Below are 20,177 nucleotides of genomic sequence, written 5' to 3'. Positions count from 1 at the left end.
TAATTAATGACTAAAATACCCTTGCATTTTTTTAAGTTTATCAATATAACACATTTGGGTACTAGCACCTAATTTATTTAAGTTTAAATCAATTTTACAAAATCTATTTATTTTTTTTATTTTCATCTTTTTATTATATCTCTTAATTAACATAAACTCTATTTATTTTTTTATTTTCATATTTTTATTAAATTTCTTATTTAACATAAAATCTATTTGTTACACCAGTATTTTTTTTAAATAAAATCTACCAGCTATATAGTTTTATGTAAATTAAATTTCTTACTCGTTTTAAATAATGTAAACCTTACTCGTTTTCAATTTTGGATTGAAATGATTGATAATAATAAATATCTTTCATGTAAAAAAATATAAGCCTTTTTTTAACTCGATTTTTTTTTCATTTACATTTTACTATTTTAGAAAGATATTTAATTTACATAAAATTATATAGCTAGATATTTTAGATAAAACTATATAGCTAGGTATTTTAGATAAAACTAAAAAAATTTAAGCCTTTTTTTAACTCGTTTTTTGTAAAAAAAGTATTTAATTACATAAAACTATATAGCTAGTAGATTTTACTGGTGCAACTAGTAGATTTTATGTAAATTAATATCTCTCTAAAATAGTAAAATGTAAATGAACAAAAAAAACAAGTTAAAAATGGCTTAATTTTTTTACATGAAAGATACTTATTATTATTATTATTATTATTATTATTATTATTATTATTATCAATCATATATATCCAAAATTGAAAACAAGTAAGATTTACATTATTTAAAACTAGTAAGAAATTTAATTTACGTAAAACTATATAGCTAGTAGATTTTATTTAAAAAAAATCTATTTAAAAAAATACTGGTGTAACAAGTAGATTTTATGTTAAATAAGAAATTTAATAAAAATATGAAAATAAAAAAAATAAATAGACTTTATGTTAATTAAGAGATATAATAAAAAGATGAAAATATAAAAAATAAATATATTTTGTAAAATTGATTTAAAGTTAAATAAAATTAGGTGTTAGCACCCAAATGTGTTACATTAATAAACTTAAAAATACAAGGGTATTTTAGTCATTAATTAACTAATTTTGGTGTTAGTACCCAAAGGTGTTACAAAATTAAAACCATAGAACCTAAATCTGTTAAAAAATAAAGTTAGTACCCAAAGACGAAATTAGGTATAAACCACAGGACCTATTTGTGTAATTAACTCTAACATCAATGAGGGAAAAACAGTTTACGCAAGTACTTTATGCTTTAAATCGGTAGTTAAAAATTGAAATCTTGTTTTATGGGGGATTAAGAAATTCACAGCAAGTTCTTAGTTCTCACAACAGCATGTTTGGGTTTTGCCAGCGATCGTGAAACTAATCATCGTCAAAAAAGTGGGTCAATGCAGGACGAGCTAGAGGAAACTTCATGCTGAACAACAGTATCTAAACTTAATTAAATCCCAATTTCATAGAAACCGTGTTTCCAACCACCAATGTGGTCCCTGTGACTTAAACCAATTATTATATCTCTCTTTACAAAAAAAAAAAAAAAAAAAAAAAAAAAAAAAGAGAAACAAGGATCAAAGGACTTTAGTTGACTTGGATGAATTCAACACACTACTGATAGGATATATTATTTTCCATGTAGCACTCCCTACTTCATATCTATAAATGTGTGATTACATAGTTGGAGATATTATCCAAACTACCCTCCTGGTTCATATCTATTACTATGTATGTATCGTCATCCTCAGAGTCGCGGCAACTGTGTCGCCAGTTTACGTTATCTGAGATTCAGCTAGCAACCAGAAACTTTGATGAGTTATTAGTCATAGGCTTGGGGGGGTTTGGCAAGGTTTACAAAGGAACCATCTATGAGCCAAATCTTTTGGCTGCTGCCATAAAGCGGCTGGATTCGACTTCTAATCAAGGAGCATCGGAATTTTGGGCTGAAGTAAATATGCTTTCTAACCTAAGGCACTGTCACTTGGTGTCTTTAATTGGTTATTGCAATGATGGGCAAGAAATGATACTTGTTTACGAATATATGTCAAATGGAACACTTGAAGATCATCTCCACAGACGCCAAACCCCTCTATCTTGGGTGCAAAGGCTCACAATATGCATAGGGGCTGCTCGCGGGTTAGATTATCTTCACACTGGTACAGGTATTAAGCATGGACTTGTGCATCGTGACGTTAAAAGCTCAAATATATTGTTGCATAACAGTTGGGAAGCTAAGATTTCAGATTTTGGATTGTCGAAAATATGTCCGAAAAACCAGCAGACCACTCATGTCAACACTGTCGTAAAAGGCACGTTTGGATATCTTGATCCTGATTACTTTTACACCGGTAAGCTGACCAGAAAATCTGACGTGTATGCTTTTGGAGTAGTGTTGTTTGAAGTTTTGTGTGGGAAACGAGCAGTAGATACAACTATAGATGAGGAGCACTGGGGTTTGGCTAGATGGGCTCAAGACTCCATTAAAGAAGGCAGGCTAAAGCAAATCGTTGATACTAATATAAGGGAGACATTATCCACTAAATGTTTGAAGGACTATGCAAGGCTAGCAGATCGGTGTTTACATAGCCATCCAAAGAAACGACCTACAATGGCGGAGATTGTGGCGGGTCTTGAGTCTATTCTAGCCTCACAGGAGAAAGCCAACAAAACATTGCATGGTGGGGGCATGACAATATTTGGTAAAAGAGTACCAATGTTTGTCTTTCCATCCAATGGTAACAACTCAGGTATCATTGTCTCTTCCACATTTCGGTGTTTAGATTACCATTCTTCGAATATATCGTTACATCTTGTTATTTTTTGCACATGTAGTAGAAAGTACAAGTTCAAGCTCCTTAAAGTTATTTTCTGATTTTGTTGGAGACGAAAGCAGAATACCGTACGAGTTTGATTATGATACTATTTGTGTTGCAACTGATAACTTTTCTGACGCTAATGTAGTTCCGCAATCTGCATTTGCTTCCATGTATAAGGTATCCATAATAACATATCAAATTACCGATTCCAAAGGCTTCAAAAACTCTTAACTAGTTGGTCTTTTCAGGGGACGCTAGAAAATGGACAGAGAGTCGGAATTGCAGGACCTTATTCTAGTTCTGAATGCCGAAGAGCTGAAGATGTATTGTCATTACTGGTGCAACTTCAACATGAGAATTTGCTTAAGTTGCTTGGATATTACATTAAAGAAGCAAAACCGTTCTTTGTGTTTGAGCTTGCAGCTAATGGAGGCTTGGATCGCTTGATATATGGTATGAGTACTACTCATTTTAAAATATGTACATCTCATGCTCGCTGTCACTGCATGTTCGACACAAAGCGTACTACTACAAACATGCATTTTGGGATTTTGTCTTTGTAGATCCTAACTGCGATGTTTTGGGGTGGAATGAGCGGTACAAAATACTACTAGGTGTTGCAAGGGTACTTCTTTACCTTCACAAGGATGCTCCCATTCGGATCATACATGGTGATGTCAGACCTGAAAACATTCTTCTAGATGAAAGCTTAGAGCCCAAACTCTCAGATTTTAGATTTGCAAGATGCTTGATTAACGAGACTGATTGTGTTGATACGGATGTGATTCATTGGACCTCGTAAGTACATGCTTAGAAACTATGACTGGTTTTTTAAATGTTCCTTTGTTGAACAATTCACGGGATCTATCTAACGAAAGTTTCTTATTGGTTCAGAACTCAATATACTTCTGCTTTTTCACAACAAACTATTACAACTTTGCAATGATACTTAAGGGACAATGATACGATTTTAAATGACAGAGACTGTCATTTAATACAAAACCAATTTTAAGCAGAGAACTATGAGAACTGCATAAACACATGTACCTATTGCTTTAAATATGATACATAAATTAGTTATGTAACCTCATAACACATTCTCTCTCTCTCTCTCTCATAATATTTGGCATGCACTATGTACAAGTGTTTTCGAGCCGGGGGTCTCACTGGAAGCAGCATCTCTATTCCTAACGGGTAGAGGTAAGGCTGTCTACATCTTACCCTCCTCAGACCCTACCTTAGCTTTGCTATTGGTGGGATATGATGATGATGATGATGATGATGATGATGATGATGATGATGATGATATGTACAAGTGTTTATGCAGTCTCGCTGTTATCTACTTAAATTGATTAGGTATACAACGCACCTGGCAAATTGTGTCTTAGCAGGTTTAACAGGTATCTGATAACACGAACACCAAAAATTTTAAACATGAATATGACTTGTTTAACTACTTTATATCCAATGTCTATAAGACAGATGTATATTTTATGCACCTAGAAGGAGAAAAATGGATCCTAACTTTCAAATTTTGATTATTTTTAAAAACGTAAAAAATCACATGGTTTACTTTTCTGTTATCGTGTCTTAGCAGGTTACCTATTGCCAGCCCTATGTTCTATTCTGAAAAACATATTGGTGTAGTAGTTTAAATGATTTTTCCTTCGGTTTTGTAAGGTCTCAGCATGGTCGTTTGTCAACTAAGTCCGATGTCCTCAGTTTTGGCATGTTGATTTTGAAAACTATAAGTGGATGCAGGACATACAATGGCATTCCTGCAGCTAATGAAAACTTCCTACAATATGTAAGTGTGATTGTGGATGATCATATTTAAAAGTGACAATTCTAATCCATTTACTTATGAGTTGGCCAAATGTATTATCCTACTGTTGCATTATTATCCTACTTTCTATTGTCATTTTTGTTGGTGGAACATTAGGTGTGTAACCGTAACTACATGCTTGTTGGTTTTATCGTAGGCTTGGACGAATTGGTGGGAAGGAACATATTCAGATATCGTTGATCCTAGAATTGATGCAGATTCAAGTTCCATAAGAAGATTTATCCACATTGGGTTGTTATGTGTTCAAGCAAATGCAATTGACAGACCAACAATGAAGGATGTCAACAGCATGCTGCTTAGCAGTTCCTTTCTTACCCTCCCTATTCCTAAAAATCCACATATTATGGAAGATGAGTGTGCTTGTACAAATGGTCATGAAGTTTTGTCGAATAACTACGGTTCTGAGACAGTTAGAGGAATTGGTATTGGAGCCAGAACGGTTCCTGCACGAGTTTTAGAAGAGGATTTGGCTTATACAAATAGTCAGGAAGTTTTGTCGTCGAATAACTATGATTTTGGGACAGCAGAGGACTTCATTTTGGAGCTAGAACCCCGATAAAAGCCTTTTACGTGTATGAACAGGGTCGTGCATATTAATTGATAGCAAGTAGCACAAAATATAGGCGAAAACGACAACGCATTTGTACCAAGAGTGTATGCCTAATGTATGCTTCAATGTTATTATTTCAATCCTTGCATATTGATGGTGGTGGAACTGCTAATGATAATGGTTCAAAACTTCATATGGATAAATCACAAAACTTACCTAGAAGTAAAGTTTTTCTTCAGTATTTACTGCCTCCTAAATTAGTCAATATAAAAAATAAAGCATTATTATAGTTATAGTAATAGTTTTTCTTCCAATCGTATTTCACATATTAACTCTCTAATGAAATTTGAAAAATAAGTGTTGGTAGCCTAGTGGCATTATAGCCTAGTGGTAGCTTGGGGGTGGGATAAGGCTTATGACCATTAGGTCATGGGTTCGATTCCCACAAAGGGGGTTTTCCCAGATTTATTGGGTTTCCTCCTGAATTGTTGTATAGGCATTGTTGCCTAGTGGAGATGGATATGATCGGGTGGATCTGCTGGTGGCACGATGATACTCCAGTGGTCCGTCAGTGATCCAAATTTGCCGTTAAAAAAAAGTGTTGGTAGGTTAAACCCACAAAATACTAACAAACCACTAATAACTATAATAATTAACAACAGTTATATCATAGAAACATACTTTCTAGAAAATTATGATATTATTGTAATCTGTGAAAGTGTAAAATACAATATTGCTTAACGTACGAGCGTATGCTATGGAAATTACGCATGTTGAAACATAATTACGCATGTTGAAAGGATTCCGAGTTTGTGAAGTAGATTCCGAGTTTATGGTCGTGTACGCATGTTGAAAGATAATTACGTATGTTGAATGAAGGTTCCGAGTTTGCCAAAGAGATTCCGAGTTTATGAAGTAAGTTCAGAGTTTGCGAAGTAGTGTTCCGAGTTTATGTCAACATGCGTGATTATATTTTTCACATGCGTGATTAGGGTTTTGAGTTTCACAATGTACGTAATTTTACAGCGTACGCTCGTACGTTAAAGAATATTGTACGTTAACCGGCCTCTTTCACAAATAGTGTGATGAGTAAACTCCACTAATTATAATCACCGGTGCCTATTTTTATTTGAAAAAAGTGTTTCCGTTAATAGGTGGGTTGGACATGGAACTAGGTTCAAGTGCGTATTTTTATTTGAAAAAAAAGTGTTTCAGGTAACTGGTAAGGCTATCTGGTATACAAATCGGTTTTTTATGCCCAACATGGAACTAGGTTTGGGTATGATCGCGTATTGGTGAAATCGGGATGGATGGGTGCTAAGTAAAAAAACCAAATTCTATGTACCCGGGTAGGGAAGGTTATAAAACTAGTTAAGGTGGGGTATAATATCGAATAGAGCAGCTGTCTCTGAGAATGATAAAAAAAGTTTACAATTTTTCTTTTTTTGAGGCTTGTGTGAGAAAAAAAAAAATTAGGCCCCTCTCTACAATAAAGACTCGTCAATCATATATCAAAATAAAACAATATGACGATAATTGTTATAAAATAAACAAAAAATAGTGTAGGAAAATGATCAAACTCACTTAAGCGAATCATGAGGCTCTCGTAGCGTTTTTGGAAGTAAAACTCTTGATCAAGTATTTATAGTCCATACCGATTCTTCTCTATATTTAAATATATCACAATCATCCATGTTCATAGTGTGAATGCACAACTCAAATTAGCATCGATTAAAACCAATAAATCTTTGTTTTATGTTACAAATAAATTAATACACCTAAAATTAGTTTCAACACCCTTCAGACAAGCGAAAATAACTAACACTTAAATACTTTCAGATTCAGTAAAAAGAACTGTAATATGTATAAAGATATCCAAATTAGTTTGGCAACACAGACCTTTTCATACAAATAAAATAAATAGAACTAGATATTGAGTTCTTCTAAGTTTATATTGATAATGGTTAAATGAGAAATAAAAAACCTACAAATGTAAACAAGAAAAAATGTAAAGTTTGTTATGCACATAGTTAAATGAGAAAAAAATAAAAGAAGTTAAAAATTTAAATTTATGAAAGCCCAAATTTAAATGTGAAAAGAAAATAAAAACTAAAAAATAAGCTTGTAAAGTTAGAATTGGTGACTTGGTGTGAGCTGAGCCATTTCCCCTAGTTAATAAAACTCCCCTGGCTCAAACAAAAACAAAACATGGAGAAACCAAAATAAATTAGAAAAGGAAAGACATCAGCCGGATTCGAACCCGGAATGACGGGTTTACTTGACAACCGGATCGAATGAGACTGTTCAAACGGACTTTCAAGCCGAACGAACAGCCCGTTCGATCGAACCTGTCGTCCGATCGACCGGACCAATCGATCCAATATCATTCATTTGTACTTCCGCGTTACTTATCGTTATGCTATCGAACTATTCAGGCTAACCCACTCCTAGCGCTCCCTTCAATCCATAACCAAATCACTGTGAGTATACTCGATCCCTTTTTGCTTTCAGCACTTTTGGGTGTTACATACGTTACCTATCAAACCACATTCAAACACAAACTATTTGAACGCTAACCGATTGCATGTGCTATTTGACTAAATGTATGCTGTTTATTATGTTTACACGTGGGGTGCTATCTACCTGCCTTAGCAACATAGTACTATAGTTTGGACTCAGCACCCGTTCACACGGGGGTTGTTAAGGACAATTATCTGCATGGATTACGGTGGTATTCATGTATTGCGAACTGTCTCGGACAGTCAATCCGCAGTCGTTGGTACCGATGGTCTCATGTCGATAATTAACATGCATCGTTTTCCTCTGTGTACGTGCCTGGTTATCCGTAATCTATTCGAACTCTATATGTTATTACTAAACTTGTGTGCTCACCTTTACTTTATATGTATTGACTTTATTTTAACGTATGTGACAGGTGTTTAAGGTGTTAGCTTGCTAGGAAAGCGAGGCAATAATAAAGCTTTAGAGCCCATCTAGCAGTTGTAGGTCGTAGCCTACCTAGGGGTCTCTAGAAGCAGATAAACAATTGCCATGGAGCCGTTGGAGTTGTCTGATCAAGCATCTATGGCATTAGCTATCTGTAGATCTTGTCCAGATGAGTCTTAATGACTCTGGGCAGTATTTTAAACATTTGGGTTGTAATAAATTGAATCTGAATTGTCGAAACAGTGTACTTGTTCAGATGTTATCTATGATAACTTGTTTATTTATTTGGGATACGGTATGGGACGTATCATTTAACTGAATTTGTAATAATAGTTGTTGTGGAAACTTCTGGACAATCTGTTTCGCTCAGTGCCGCGCCCCGATGATTCCGCCATCGGTTGGGGTGTGACACAAAAAACCACAATACAACGCTAATTGTGATAAAGACGTTAATTGTGATAAAGACTCTAATTATGATAAAATAAACAAAACAAAAACAATGTAGCAAAATGATGAAACTTACTTACTTAAGCGAATCGTGAGGCTCTCCTAATGATTTTGAAAGTAAAGCTCTCGATCAAGTATTTATAATCCATACTGATTCTTCTCTATATTTCAATGTACCATAATTATCCATGTTCAGAAAGTGAATGCAGAACTCAAATTAGAATAAATCCTAGTTTATCTTACAAATAAATTGATACATCTGACATTAGTTTCAACCCCATCTGGATAAACAAAAATAACTAACACTTGAATCTTTTTTAGCAAAAAGAACTGTAATATATGTGTAAACATATCCAAATTAGTTTCGCAACACGAACCTTATCATACAAATAAAATAAATAGAACTAGATATTGAGTTGTTCCAGGTTAAATGAGAAACAAGAAATACAATACATACAAATTTAAACAAGTAAACATGTCAAATTTGTTATGTAAATGATTAAATAGAAGAAAAAAAATCAAAGAACTTGCAAATTTATGAAGGCCAAAATTTAAATTTAAATGTAAAAATCAAAATTAAAACTAAAAAATATTGCAAAGTTGCAATTGGTATGAGTTTCCCCACTTAATAAAACAAGCTTAGAAAACAAAAGAAAATTTGAAGAAACTAGGAAAAAAGCAACATGCTGGGATTCGAACCTGGAACGGCCAGCTAATCACATAATTGTCCCTTCCATTGAGCCGAAGGGAGAATTTATGTTTCTTTTTCTACATCAACTTTATATATTTAAAACATCTATATTTTTTTAAACAACTTTGGGCCCTTAGATGCTTTGGGCCCTGTGCGGTGGCATCTCTCGCAAAGGCCCAAGGCCGGCCCTGAGGGGGCTCCATCCACACCTTACAAATTAAAGGGGGTTCCATGGCTGACGTGGATCTACGTGAATCCTACATGAATTTGATAAAGCCTCATAGGCCTCCAACCACACCCTATATCCTTAAAAGGGCCGGTGTGAATTATGATGAAATATGCCCACCAGTGGTCAAACATTCTTCTATATCAGTAATTATGTCCAAACAAAAACTGATGCTAAAAAAAACCGAAAAGTAAGCCACAAAGGTGAAAACCTAGCTATGAGTTTTGAAAAATTCTAAAATTTTTTCGGTAGACTTGGGATGTCAAAAGAAGGTTGTGGATCAATAATTCTTTTAAGTGTCTAGCTATTTTTAATAATATAATTTAATAGCATAAGTAACCACCAAATATAAATAACCTACTTGGACTACCCAGAAAATTCCCAAATTTTTACGGTAATTTTTTTTAATTATAACAAGCTTATAAACCAAATATCAAGTGAAAATTAATTAGGGAACCATGGTTTTGATTAAAGGATTAAATTTACATTTTAAATAGATTTATTTACATTTTCTTAAAAGAAATACTAAAAATAATATCTCCTAGAAACTTGTAAGGTCAAAAATGATTTCTGAAATTTCTGGAGTTATTTGAGCCTTGAAAGTTTTTTAGTGAATTTAGAGTCTTTACGGGTGTTTAAAACGACTTTTATTTAAAAATCAACATCTCTAAATTATAGAAATGAAACACTACAGATTTTTAAGTTTAAAATGGTATATTTTGATGTTCCAAAACGTTTTGAAATTAATCCAAGGGTTTGGAGCCATTTTGGCCAAAAATGAAGAATAACGATAATAACGGTAAAACCGACAAGTGTCGAGGAACATAACTGACAAGCTTTAAAACTTGTCACACTTTTTATAAGATAATTATCTACATCCCAAGGCTATTTTAATGTGAAGTATTTATAACATGAATACTTATAATATTTAAAAGTATAAAACCCTGGTTTTAAGAATAAACGTTAAACATTTTTGTTGCTAATAACCTTATCAACACTATGTGCACTTTGTTTAGGGGGAATGCTGGTCATGTGTCGGTCGGATTAGATCCGATATCTTATTTGGGCATATAACTTGTAGGTATATGAGCAGCACACTTGTTCCACGACTCCAATGAGCACTATTGAACATTGAGTAACGATGCACCGTTTTTAAACTATTTTTATATTGTTTTCAGGGGAAATGAATGTTGTAAATTATAGCCCCGTTTTTAAACTGTTTTTATATTGTTTTCGAAGAAAATGAATGCTCTAAATTATGAATTGTTTTTCATACTTGTACATGCATACATAGCCACATGAGATATATCATTACCTCGGAAAGTCCTCTACTTAGGATAGCCATTAACTAACATAGCCATGGATATTGTGAATATAACTATTTAGTTTGACAAATTCTTCAAGGTTGGTCACAGTAACTTGTCCGGAATGGTAAATGAATGCATGCTATCCATAACGTACTCTGTGTCTGTGGTAAACACTGGTTTAGCCGGCGGTGGCACCGTTGGTCGGTGACAGAGGGTGGAGGTGGTGGTGATGAAGGATGAGAGTGGTAGTGGAATGAAAAAAAAAAACAAGGGGGGTGAATGAAATGAATTTGAGGTTTTTAGAGAAAATGAAATTCCTTATGTAACGAGTGATTCTATTACCTTGACCAACCAAACACGTTTTTTTTTTATTCTCTCGCTATAGCACATTTCATTTTGCCTGTCATTCCTTCATACCAAACAATACCTGATTTATTTCGTAGGTATTTGATAATATTTTTGAAGTAAAGTACATCTGTACATGGATGGTCCCAGTGGCTAACCATAACTTTGGATTTAGTCTTTAGTTTTTCAAAAGTACATGGATGATTTATGTGGTTTACACTTTGTAACGTATTTAGTCCCCAACTTTTGCCAAAAATACATAGATTGTCCCTGTGGTTTGCAATTTGTAACATATTTAGTCCCCAACGTTTAGTGACTAAGGGCATGTTTGCATAAACTTTTCCATTTTTTCTTATTGACTTTTTAACCTCCTTATCTCCTTTTTGGAAAAGTCACAACCAACTGACTTTTTAATTTCTCCTTTTCAATGCCTAAAAAGCTTATTTTTCACCTTATTATCTAAACACCATTTCATAAAAACTCATTTTCCAAGAAGTCAATAAGTCATAAGAAGGTAAAATAAGCTCATCCAAACATGTCCTAAATGCGTTACAAAGTGCATACTACCACAACCATTCATGATAAAAGTTAGAGACCAAATACGTTACAAAATATAAACCACAAAAACCATCAATGTAATTTAAAGTTTAAACAGGCTAGGGACTTGATTAAAATTTTGCTTAACCACATGGCCTACTTCACTCTATTTTTTATATCCCAATTTCTCTTTATACTAACCTTTTATTCAATTATTTTAACATATAATTTTGAGAAAAATGCTCAGGTAGTTCCTATGGTTTGCTCATTTTTCATCTTTAGTCCATAACTTTCTAAAATTACAGCTATAGTCCCAAACTTTTGCAATTTCATTCCCGGATAGTCACTATCGCGAATGAGGGTTAGTTTTTGGTGTTAAGTGGATGTGAAATGACCAAAATACCCTTTATTAAAAAGAAACATTAATTAATTAAACACTTATAAAGATAAGTAGGGCCACCCTCTTGACACCCACCCACTACAGCCTAGCAGGCTTATACAAGGAAACATCAAATGCATCTGGTGAAATTTTATTAGCTCTAGAGAATTCTTTAGTTGCAACATTCAAAGTAAGAAGATCAAACCGATGTAGTGTCTGGTTTTCACCTACAACAGTATTAAAGTACAACTCCAAAGAATTTAAACTTCTACCTCCTATTACAAGTTCAACAAATACCAAGCTGTTAGTAATAAGAATGGTATAACTATAATATCAACAATTAGCAATAGGGCATTGTTGCCGATTAAAATGACCGTTATCGCATTGGAAAAATGAAAGATGTAAACTAAGCACTTGAACCTGGAAGAGATATTGATATTCCTTTCGGTGCCAATCTTTTTTTTTAAGGGATTTTTACATATTTCCCTTTTCTAAGCCTCCTTATTACATATTTCCCCAAGTCATAAAATCAATTACATATTTCCCCTTTTTTTTAGAAATTACCCAATTACCCTCTTAATAACCCATATGCGTAACAAGGCATCTGTGTATAACCCAAACCCTATACAAACAACATCAACGTTTTTCATCTTCATCAGGTATGTTTCTAAAAAAAAATGTACATCTGCTTCTTCTTATTCGTACATCTGCCCCGCAATAGTTCAAAAAATCGAATCTTTACGCATGTGATGTACACAGATGTTTTCGCTTCTGCTTCTTCTTATTAGCACATCCAAGGGCAATATGAGTATGCGGACTTTGTAACATCCCTATTCATCTTGATTGTGATTGCAAAGCATGAATCCCTTCTCTTGAGCCACCGATTACTTCCTGGTTTCAATTGTCTGGACACATTTACCTTTTTAGGGTATATAAGGTTATCAAATCCTTGGCACCATGCTTATTCTCTCTTTGATCATGTCTGTGTCATCTTTCAACCTGTTCTACCTTGTGCCCCTGTTTTGGCTATTTGGTGTTTTGTTTAATTTTACTTTGTATATGAGTATAATATTTACTATATCAGGCTACACGAGAATTTATACATTGCCTTATGGCTTGCTTGACTTGTGCTGGTGGACTATGTTCTGTATTTCCCATTACATGGTACTATCGAATTCAGGATTTTGGTTATGGTCTCACTTGATAACTGGATGCACTGGTAATTGTTATCGAATCGTACTTACCGGAAAATGGTTAAGCACAAACAAGAATGGTCGAATCGTACTTACCGTATCGAGCGTCGAAACAGACCCAGACGTAAATATATAATATCTTTATTATTTAGTCGACGTCGTACGTAACGAGCGCGGGTCCGTATCGAGCGTCGAAACTTAATTAGTCATTAATATATAATATGTTTATTATTTAGTTGAAGTCGTCCGTAACAAGCGTGGGTCAGTATCGAGCGTCTGTTACGCCCAAACACGTTTAACCTTAAAAATGACGCAGCGGAAAAAGAGCTTTAAAATTTCTTTCCTTATTAACGACATTACTTTCACGAAGGTTCCAAATTCTAAAAATGTTAAACGTTCTATAAAAGAATTCACAACATTCATACTAAAATTTAGATTCCTAGACATTATATACTTCAACTATGTGACCGATCCATCCGTACAATCCTTGCTCTTGACTCGATCTACGTCCGCTTCACTTCCTTAGCAGCAGAAGAAGTCCGTGTAGTACCTGTGGGCATCACATACAACTTAGCCATTAGTCGATGACAACATCATATAACATTAATCTCAAATAATTAAAGATTGAATAACGTTCGATAATGTAACTTGATCCATTCGAATAACCCTTCTCCTTCTCTTGTTCCAGATTCGGCTTAAATTTCATAAGAATCTGATGTACTCATTCCTGCATTACATACTGACCTCAAACGCATAATTAGTAACGTTAAAATTCTAACATATCAATTCATGCATACATACTTATGTACATACATAGTTACTTACATACATACATATATACATACATATATACTTACACATATACATACATACATGCTTACATACATACTTACATACATACATACATACATACAAGCTTTACTCCTTTGTGTACATTCAATCCCATTTAATACATATGTACATACTTTCATATATGTATACTCATACATCTATTTACATACACCCGAAAACATACATGCAAACATAAACACATCTACACGTACATGCTTACATACTTACATATAGTTATATAATGGATATAACGTAGTTAGATAGCCTTCACACAAGTTTGGAGTTGAAGAATGCGAAAAATATGAAAGAACCAGCAATTGGCGCAAGAAGAAACCAATCTGGCGCCACCTTGTGCCAGTTCTGGCGCAATACAGAAGACATCAGTCAGGGGCGCAACCTTGTGCCAGGGGGGCGCAACCTTGCGCCTGGTTCAGACCTGCAACTTTCAGCATGACGAATTTTTACCATTTTGGTCATAACTTTCTCATTTCTTGTCCGTTTTACCCGATTCTTTTTCCTACGTGATCGTAATTTAATCCTCTATCATATGGACTTGAAATCCCACGTTCGGTTTAAGGAAATTCTTAACTTACGCGCTTTCGACTTAATAATCATTTTCTAATTATTCGACCCGTTTATGTTTTCATCAAACCACTCATTTGTTTTAACCCAAAACATACATGAACATTATAACCATAATACTCTTATTTTATCCAGAGTTTCGTACTTGGGGTTTACGCACCCGATACCCGGTATTCATTAAACTCATCCATTCCATTTAAATCTACGAATCAAACTTGTTACTAAAACCTCCACTTGCGCAAATGTATATCTATTAAACCAAACTCACATATGAGTCTTTTGACTATTAAACCACATCTCCGATTCACGGATTGCGTACTTATGTGCAATTCTACCCATTAACCGGTTATACTACTATAGCCATTTCTTATACAACATTTCGATATAATCATAAGACCTCATTTTGACCCGTTTGGTCTACTTAGAAAAATTCACCGATTTCATTCAACTAAATCCATATTTGACATTAAACATTATGTTTAATTAATTAAAATGCTACATTACTTAAACAAGCTAAGAAGTGATTACGGAATCACTTACCTTATGCATTCGTGCTCGTATCCGTTTTCTTGCCACTTCTTGACCCGTTAGCCTTCCGTGCTTGATTCCGTCTCGACATGATCCCTATACTTCCATGTCATCGAAATCACATTCATATTAGTATACGCAATTGTACATGTTAACGATCATATCGATCGCATAATTCACATTTAACTTTCATTTGTCACTTCTAACAAGCATAATACATGTAACCAAGTTCATGTCATTTCAAACTCATGTAATCTATCGTTTCATCGTATTAAACACACACACGTCTAACACGTCATTAGCCTAACTCATGACACATAATTATTCCTAAACCTTACAGTAGCATTCATAAGTCGAACCATACCATTCGCATATTCGTTGACTTTTCAGAAAGTCAACAGTCAAGCATACAAATTTCCAACTCAAGAACATACGTCCATATTGATGTAGTGGACCATACTAACGACATCCTATGCATTTTGTAATCATATTCTTGCACACATACAACCATATAATTACTTACCTACGTACACACACATATACGTAATCCATTCCATTTATACTAGTATTTCTATAACTCCACAACTGACACTATAACACGTATTAAGCTAGCCTTATACTATTCCAACAATGATTCTTTTTAGGAATCTCATATGCTTCACATATATTTCTAGTTCACAACTAGCGGATCAAACAACCACATGGTGTGCATCACATCATTTAAACACATAGTACAAGCCACTAGTGCACCTTTCTACCCGGGCATGAAATCAACAAAATCTCCACATGGAATCAATCTAACACGTATTCTTCATGTAGGTTTACTAACAAATACATTATTATCACGTTCTATATATAATTACCTATTACTTGCATACAATTTCACATATCATTTCCATCTAGACATTTCATCAAACACTTGGTGTGCGTACTACTTTCTAAGCCTAATGTACAAGTAGTTCATGCTATCCTTCATACTTATCACTTCTATTTATCAACACAAGCAAATTTACATATCATACTCAATCTAAATAACAAGTATACGTTACATACTACAAAATACATCAGTTTGAACAAGAATTAGACATGAGTGATTCACCCATGTCGCCACCTTCACCACCAATGGTGGGTTTCATCTTCAAACATCAAATTACTCAAAATCCTTCATAACCCATGTTTTATATGGTGATTCTAAGACACATACATAATCAATTTTATTCAATTTCGTGGATTAAACATAACCCACTTCATACAAGATCACCAAATCTCAAATTTCAACTTACCAAGTGATTTATAGGGCTAGATGATGTAGAATCTTGATTCATGCAAGAGAGTTAAGGTTGGATTCTACCTCAATTCTTCAACATTCACCACCATGAGAAACCCTCATGTCTCCTTGCCTTGCATCGACACCAACATCAGACTTATGTCTGATGTTTGTGGTCTTCCCCCACTTAACCCAAACTTCATTCAAAATGTGCAAGATTAACCCTTGCACTTTGGTTAACTTATTTCTTTCATTATTTAGACTAGTATATATACAAACTAGGTTAACTAATCCTAGTTAGTCAAATCTAATTAAGTTATTTCACACATAATTCTATTATATGCTATATTTATTAAATATTATATTTTTTGGGGCGTTACAGCGTCGAAACGAACCCGGTCGTAAATATATAATATGTTTAATATTTAGTCGATGTCGTCCGTAACGAGCGTGGGTCCGTATCGAGCGTCGAAACAGACCCAGTCATAAATATATAAGATGTTTATTATTTAGTCGACGTCGTTCGTAACGAGCGTGAGTCCATATTGATGCTCGATACGAAACTACGCTCGTTACGGACCTGTATAAAACATTGTTTTATAAATAATTTTGCCTTGACAAGAGTAACAAGTAGAACCGAGGTGATACTACATAATCTGGGTAAATATGTAATTGATTTTACATATTAGAATGGGGGAATATGTAAATATTCATTAAATAGTTCATTAAGGGTAAAATAGTCATAAATAAGAGTCATTTAAATGAAAAGGGGAAATATGTAATATATATGAGTTAGGGAGGGGAAATATGTAATTGATTTTATGGTTTGGGGATATATGTAATAAGGAGGCTTAGGAGGGGGAAATATGTAAAAATCCCTTTTTTTATTTTAATAGTCAATATCATTCCACACGAAAAAGGACAATTACAAAGCAATGACAAGTAGTCGGGCAACAAGTTGCACCGCCACCCGATTCAAAAGTCGCACAACGTCAGGAGCGAGACCACCAAAGGTATCAAATGCAAACGAGACAAACACATGTTGATTCTCCAGACAGGCTTTCTCATGTTTTGCCACTTGTAATTGCCCGACTTGTATTTAAAAGAATTGGTTTTTATATTTAAAAGTGGGTGGCGGTCCATAAAAATTCATGCTGGTAGGCTGTAATATATTGTTGTCTTGTAAGGCCAGAGTAGACTCAAGAGCTACCACAACCTTGGCCATTGTAGGTCGCTGTTTTGGATCTTTATGCAAGCACTGTTTTGCAAGCTGTGCAAACTCCTTTAAACATTTAGGAGATACTGACCCCCTTATACTAGTATCAACAATTTGCTTTAGCCTACCTTCTTTAATGGATTCTTGAGCCCATACTGCCAGACCCCAATGCTCCTCATTAATTCTACTATCTACTGCCCGTTTCCCACACAAGACTTCAAACAGTACCACCCCAAAAGCATATACATCGGATTTTCTGGTCAGCTTACCAGTGTAAAAGTAATCGGGATCAAGATACCCAAACGTGCCTTTTACGCCAGTGTTGACATAAGTGGTCTGCCGGTTTTTTGGACATATTTTGGACAATCCAAAATCTGAAATCTTAGCTTCCCAACTGTCATCTAACAATATATTTGAACTTTTAACATCGCGATGTACAACCCCATGCTTAATACCCGTACCTGTGTGAAGATATTCTAACCCACGAGCAGCCCCTATGCATATTGTGAGTCTTTGAACCCAAGATAGAGGAGTTTGGCGCTTGTGGAGATGGTCTTCAAGTGTTCCATTTGGCAAACGACGATCATTTCTAGCCCATCATTGCAATAACCAATGAAAGACACCAGGTGACAGTGCCTTAGGTTAGAAAGCATATTTACTTCAGCCCAAAATTCTGATGCTCCTTGATTAGAAGTTGAATCCAGCCGCTTTATGGCGACAGTCGAAAGATTTGGGCCATTAGTGATGGTTCCTTTGTAAACCTTGCCAAAACCCCCACAGCCTATGACGAATGACTCATCAAGGTTTCGGGTTGCTAGCTGAACCTCAGAAAACGTAAACTGGCGGCACAGCTGTGGCGACTCTGAGGATGAACTGGTAGGGGCAGACATGATTATAGAGGTATAGATATGAAGAAAGAAAAGAGAATAGATAGTATCCTAAATATGTTATCACATTCATAGATGGATAGTATTGAAGGATTCATATAGCTTTATCATAGTCAAACATACATATTGATTATTGATATCCTGGTCAAGGTGTCAATTTATTGACTGGAAACAAACTTTCTAGGAAATTATGATATCATTGTATTTTCCACAACTAGTGCAACGTGATGTTAGGATTTTGGCCCAAAAAATCTTACATCCAGGTTATATCCTACATTGAGTTAAGTTAGTCTCATCAGCAATGGTAAGCTAGCCAATGGTGGTCCAGAAGACTTCTTGATTGATCAAATTGCCACTGGGGGACCACATAGTTACATTTTTCCAACTAACTATTGCTTAGGGATGACAATCGAACCTGAAGCAAGACACATTACGAACAGGTTTAGGTCTAGTAATTAGGTACGGAACCGGGTTTGCGATTAGCTTTTACTTTTTATAAACATGTAGATCATACACTATTTTTTTCACTTGTGCATTTAAGTTTTTTGTGTATACATTTTGGTATTTTATTTATATATATTGTAATTAGTTGGTATATTTTTATAGTGATAATGCTAACTATAATTGATTATTAGTTACCTGACGGGTTAATTTTTTAAATTAACGAATTTACCCGAAACCTGTAGGTATACCTCATACTAATTACCCGATAGAAACTTGATAGGTTATTGGACGAGTTTGGGATAAGCTCATCTAATCTGGTTTGGTGTTGGGATTGACTAAACCCGTCCCAAACCAGCCCCATTGCTATCCTTCCTATTGTTCGTGTCCTACCTGTTGTGAAAGGTACAGACTGATTAATGTTAACGTTTTAAGAGTCAATTTGGTGATTAGAAACACAGTTGGTACGAAATTACATTAATGTACCCTCCTCCACAGAATAATACAGCGTAATTTTAGTTAGGATTTTGACCTAAAGTCTTACCTCAATTGACTGACTCGATTTAGTCTCCTAACGATCTTCGAGTTCAGCATTGACGTGGTGGCCAAGACTTCTCCGTTGGTCAATTAACGCTGGAGTTACATTTCCAGGCTGAGTAAACTCCGCAAATTTTTTTAATCGGAGTTCAATTCCGGGAAACCGCATCCACCACCGATGTATCTGCTGCATCTTTTTTTTATTGGATCTATGTTGTTGGAGTGCTGTTACTGTTGTTGAATGCTGAATTTTGGAAAATTATGAAATATCCCCAAAGTGTGTTCTGAAAGTGGATCAGAGCTTCAGCACTTTTATCTTTCGCTTGATCCGAGTTTGTATGTGGGTCATGAAGCCCGAAAATAAGTGGATAAGCCTGCATTTTCAATGCGAGTTTGCAACTTTAATGTATAATTATCTTTTTTTGGTAAATCACCGTCCGTAACATTAGGGGATACGGAGTGGGTGCGGCAAACCATCGGCAATCGAGTTTGCCGAGCGGCAAACACCGCCGCCGATAAACATGGGGCGCGGCAAAAGTTAATGAGCGGTAACCCTTTGCCGACTCGGGAAAATGAAATGGAAAAAGGGGGGGCC

At 34.8% G+C, this 20,177-nt stretch overlaps 2 protein-coding genes across 3 annotated transcripts; one reads left to right on the top strand and one right to left on the bottom strand.

Annotated features, from left to right (window-relative positions):
• Nucleotides 1–1,624: 1,624 nt before the first annotated feature.
• On the top strand, nucleotides 1,625–5,440 carry LOC110894134 (G-type lectin S-receptor-like serine/threonine-protein kinase At1g11300). Of its 2 annotated transcripts, none has more exons than XM_022141320.2 (6): nucleotides 1,625–2,757; nucleotides 2,846–3,003; nucleotides 3,075–3,279; nucleotides 3,390–3,624; nucleotides 4,507–4,633; nucleotides 4,809–5,440. In XM_022141320.2, the coding sequence occupies exons 1-6, from the start codon at nucleotides 1,737–1,739 to the stop codon at nucleotides 5,229–5,231; spliced, it is 2,169 nt and encodes a 722-aa protein (XP_021997012.1). In that variant the 5' UTR covers nucleotides 1,625–1,736; the 3' UTR covers nucleotides 5,232–5,440. The 2 variants fall into 2 exon arrangements, with proteins under 2 accessions (XP_021997012.1, XP_021997011.1); XM_022141319.2 differs by having other exon boundaries at nucleotides 1,626–2,757; nucleotides 2,843–3,003.
• A 12,029-nt stretch (nucleotides 5,441–17,469) lies between these two features.
• LOC110892459 (receptor-like protein kinase FERONIA) lies at nucleotides 17,470–20,131 on the bottom strand. The gene is given in 3 exon segments (XM_035980793.1): nucleotides 17,470–18,292; nucleotides 18,295–18,590; nucleotides 19,590–20,131. Coding segments are annotated over 3 exon segments (1,038 nt in total). The 5' UTR covers nucleotides 19,640–20,131; the 3' UTR covers nucleotides 17,470–17,600.
• Between the last annotated feature and the right edge of the window lie 46 nt (nucleotides 20,132–20,177).

Source organism: Helianthus annuus, chromosome 12 (assembly GCF_002127325.2).
Source record: "Helianthus annuus cultivar XRQ/B chromosome 12, HanXRQr2.0-SUNRISE, whole genome shotgun sequence".
Taxonomy (NCBI): Eukaryota; Viridiplantae; Streptophyta; class Magnoliopsida; order Asterales; family Asteraceae; genus Helianthus; species Helianthus annuus.
Note: the sequence above shows the minus strand (reverse complement) of the source record. Positions and strands in the feature narration are given on the sequence as shown.

Excerpts from the sequence above, each read along its gene's own strand:
- LOC110894134 (XM_022141319.2), top strand. The coding sequence starts at position 1,737 with ATGTATGTATCGTCATCCTCAGAGTCGCGGCAACTGTGTCGCCAGTTT. Across the intron at positions 2,758-2,842 it reads ATCCAATGGTAACAACTCAG|TAGAAAGTACAAGTTCAAGC; the intron begins GTATCATTGTCT and ends TTGCACATGTAG. Across the intron at positions 3,004-3,074 it reads CATTTGCTTCCATGTATAAG|GGGACGCTAGAAAATGGACA; the intron begins GTATCCATAATA and ends TGGTCTTTTCAG.